The 3,839-nt window shown below is 39.6% G+C and overlaps 1 gene segment (V, D, J or C); it reads right to left on the bottom strand.

Moving 5' to 3' along the window:
• Positions 1-2,433: 2,433 nt before the first annotated feature.
• Positions 2,434-2,975, bottom strand: LOC100945023. The segment is given in 2 exon segments: positions 2,434-2,804; positions 2,930-2,975. Coding segments are annotated over 2 exon segments (417 nt in total).
• Positions 2,976-3,839: the final 864 nt, after the last annotated feature.

Below are 3,839 nucleotides of genomic sequence, written 5' to 3' on the forward strand. Positions count from 1 at the left end.
CGGGAACATAAAATAAGCTCTCTTTCTACCTCAAGCATAAAATGAGTGTTAGTTTTCAGGGTCCTGACAATCATCTCAAGAGGAGAATTTTAAAAAAGCTTAATAAAAGAAATATTTTTAAATGTATGGGCAGAAACAAGCAGAACCTACAGGGGACAATGAAGCACTCCCGGATTAGCAGCAGTCAGAAAATTTCACCACTCCCAGGCCCAAAGCTACAAGGGAAGAAGAAACTTCCCTAGTCTGGGGAGACCTGTAACTGAGGGAGAGAATACCACCCAGCAGGACCTGAGGCCTTCACTAAAGGAAAGAAAGGAACTTGGAATGCAAATATCTTGACCACTCTCTCCTGCTGATGTCTCCCACTTGGCTAAACCCAATCAGAAGAAAAAGACAAAAGAGACCAGTCCATGCAAAGCATAGAAGTCAGCCTGGGGCATGGAGCAGTGAGGAGAGCAGACCTGGAGAGGAAAACTGAGACTGTCCAGCCTCCCTCACACACAGAGGTTTACTGTTGCCCTGCAACTCAAGCAAAGGTCTATGTGTCTTAAATGCAAGTATGGGCATAGATAGACTGCATTTTGATGACTGTAAAAAGGCAAATAAGTTAGATTAAAGCAATTCAGTGTGGACTTCAGTGCTTTCATTAATTTTCCAGTCTCTGCTTTCTCTATTCTCCACAGATACAGCACACAGATTATGCCTACATAGTGCTAGTGACTCAGATATTATTGGCCTTCAGCCATTTAATAATTAATCTCAAGTGAACTAAATCTTTATGAGGTTGATACTTTTAGTTTTACAGTAGAAATGACAGATTGTTTGGTAGCTCCCCTCAAAAGGTGATTAGGGCAGGAACAGACCATATTTATTAATGAAGCATGTTTAGCTATAGAAGGAAGAAAGCTTTCCTCTGAATTTATACAGTGTTTAGAATTATGGGCAGCCATTTGCAATATAGAACCGATGCAGAACTCTTACTTTTCTCCTTCTTGAAAAGTAGAAATGTTCACTCTTCACGTTTGCTTCCATTTAAGAAACTACTTCTTAAGTGCGCAGTAAGTAGGGAAGGATTCTGGGATCTCCACATACTGTCCTACACACAAAGTCACCAGCAGCACCCAAAGAGTTCATAAGGCATAGACTGAGCTTTCAAAATTGAACAACACAGTCTTAATAGCTGTTCTGCTTATGAGCTTGAATTTATGAAATTATTGAGAAAATTATTCATTAAATGTATTTGCACTCCTTGTCACATTTATCTCACCTAACATTCCCCATTTTGGAGATGAAGGCACTAGATTTCAAGAAAATTGAATACTTTGCTCAAATCACTAGTCTAGAACCTGACATACTATCTGGCTCAAATTAAACAAAAGAACCAGTACACAGGGTCAAAGCGGAGTGAATATTCCTGATCTTTGAAACACCTAGTCCCTCCCAGATCACTAGTGGTTAAAACTCTACCTTTCTCCACTTGGCTTAAGGCACTCACCATTGTTAAAGTCTACCTCCAGAATGGGCCAATAGAGTTCATAGTCATTTTATCAGGTTTTTTCCAAACAAATATTAAAAAGGTGTATTTCCATCACTAGCCTGCTATTGGGGAAATGAGTGAAAATGGGCATTATCATACTTTGTCAGCAGAGACCTTGCTTCTTTTTCATTATAGTCACGTGTTATCTTGGCAGGTAAAAATGACATAGCTCATTTAAACAACAACAAAAAAAGAGTACAAAGGTTTATTGTTCTTTTCTGCCAAGCCAGAGGAGATTGATACATCTATCACATGACTTTTAACCTTTTTATTCTTATTTCAATATTTAACCTGTGGCTAATTAGGGACCAGACATTGTTAAACTTTTCACACCTATAATTATAGCAATTTTAAACAGATAAGAATTGATTTCTAATATTCCAACTGTGAAATCATCCAAAAATACAATAATAATAAACATGAAAACAAAAGTGACATTGGCAAAAGTTACTATCCTATTAGTTTTGAAGATTTCTGATGTGCATTTGGAGAATTTAAGATACCAGAAGAATAAAAATCAATTGTTATAACTGGGAAAAATAAGATTTACTGAAGAATTTGAGTTATTCACTCTTCTTTTTTCAATATTTCCTATAAATTGTTAAAATCTACATGACCATGCTATTATGTTGAGAGGAGTCAGAAAAAAGACTCTAAGAAAACTACCCTAAAATGAGCTAACTGGAAAGATAGTTAAGTATCCAAGAAGATATGCCTACAAAAGGTGGCTCACATTTATTTTGGATCACTGAAGAACAAAATGATGAATGGTGTCTACTCACAATACCCATATCCAACCATTATAGTGTATCTACCTCATGCTAGCTAGGACAGCAAGTCTCCAAGACCCTCCATACTGTGAAGAAAGAACACCACGGCTTCTGCTTTGTCAGAATTCAAAATCTTTCAGTCACCCTCCCTAGCATCTCACAAAGTTTGTGTTCAGCTCCCCCTGCAGTCCCAGGCACTGTGCCATTCACAGCACAGAAGTACGCAGCTGAGTCACTCCAATGCACGGCATATTTCCTCAAGTTGAAGGAAGATTCACTCTTCTTAAATTCAGCCTCAAAGCCTTTGATCCCTTTAACAATGGGGTCCCCTGAGTAGTATCTGAGGAGAAGCTGGAGGCCTTGGCCAGGGTACTGGACATACCAGTAGAGAGAAACAGTTCCACTGTATGAATAGTTGCATCCCAACTCCAGAATGTCTCCTTCAGAGACAGTGACAGGGCCAACCTGCTGGGTCACAGTCTGGGCTCTGGCATCTCCTGAAAAATCAATGTGTATCAGTGAAAGCAGTGCAGGCTTGTCTAGGAAAAGCATTTCTACTAGGATTTGAACAGAAAACAGTTAACTTCTATAGACCTTGGGACCATAATGGAATGTTACTCACTCAGGCCAAAAATTATCCCCAGTACTGCCAGGAGCAACAGGAGCATGACTGAGCAGGGGAGATGCTGCACGTGTTTTTCTGGAAATTCTTCTCTTGGGAAATCAAGAAAGCAGCTATGGAACCCAGTTCTTGGAAACAGGAGGTGTGAGTAAGGCTGTCTAGTCAAGTCCCTCCTTTCTGTAAGAAGACAAAAACTGCTGAGGTGATCTGGGGTGCTTTCTGACCTCTGATTCTCCTCACTCATGGTGTCTTCAAAGAACTAAGGGAGGGTGCTTCTGTCAGCCAGCTGTGGGGAGGAGGGGCTGATCCGAAAAAAGTGTTGATCATAAATGAAAATGGGGATCTCTAGTTTGTGAAACATCGCCCTCTGGAGGTCAGATGCAGGACAGAGGACACAGACTTCCCACAGGAAACTGTTATGTGCTTTCTTTCTGTTTTGATTTTTTTTTTAATTAAATCATAGCTGTGTACATTAATGCAATCATGCACTGGTTTTATATACAAATTGAAATATTTTTGTCAAACTGGTTAACATAGCCTCCACGGAATTTTCTTATTATTGTGTTAAGACATTTATATTCTACACTTAGTAAATTTCACATGTACCCTTGTAAGATGCACTGTAGGTGTGGTCCCACTGATTACCTTCCCTCCACTCATCCTCCCTCCTCCCTTTCCCTCTCTCTCCCCTTTCCCTTCTTCATGGGCTATAATTGGGTTATAGCTTTCATATGAAAAGCTATAGTAGCCTGAGTTTCTTGTAGGCCTGAGTACCTTGGATACTTTTTCTTCCATTCATAGTAGGCCTAAGTACCTTGGATACTTTTTCTTCCATTCTTGAGATACTTTGCTAAGAAGAATATGTTCCAGCTCCATCCATGTAAACAAGAAAGAGGTAAAGTCTCCTCCA

Source organism: Otolemur garnettii, unplaced genomic scaffold, assembly GCF_000181295.1.
Source record: "Otolemur garnettii isolate 467f Iridium unplaced genomic scaffold, OtoGar3 scaffold00276, whole genome shotgun sequence".
Taxonomy (NCBI): Eukaryota; Metazoa; Chordata; class Mammalia; order Primates; family Galagidae; genus Otolemur; species Otolemur garnettii.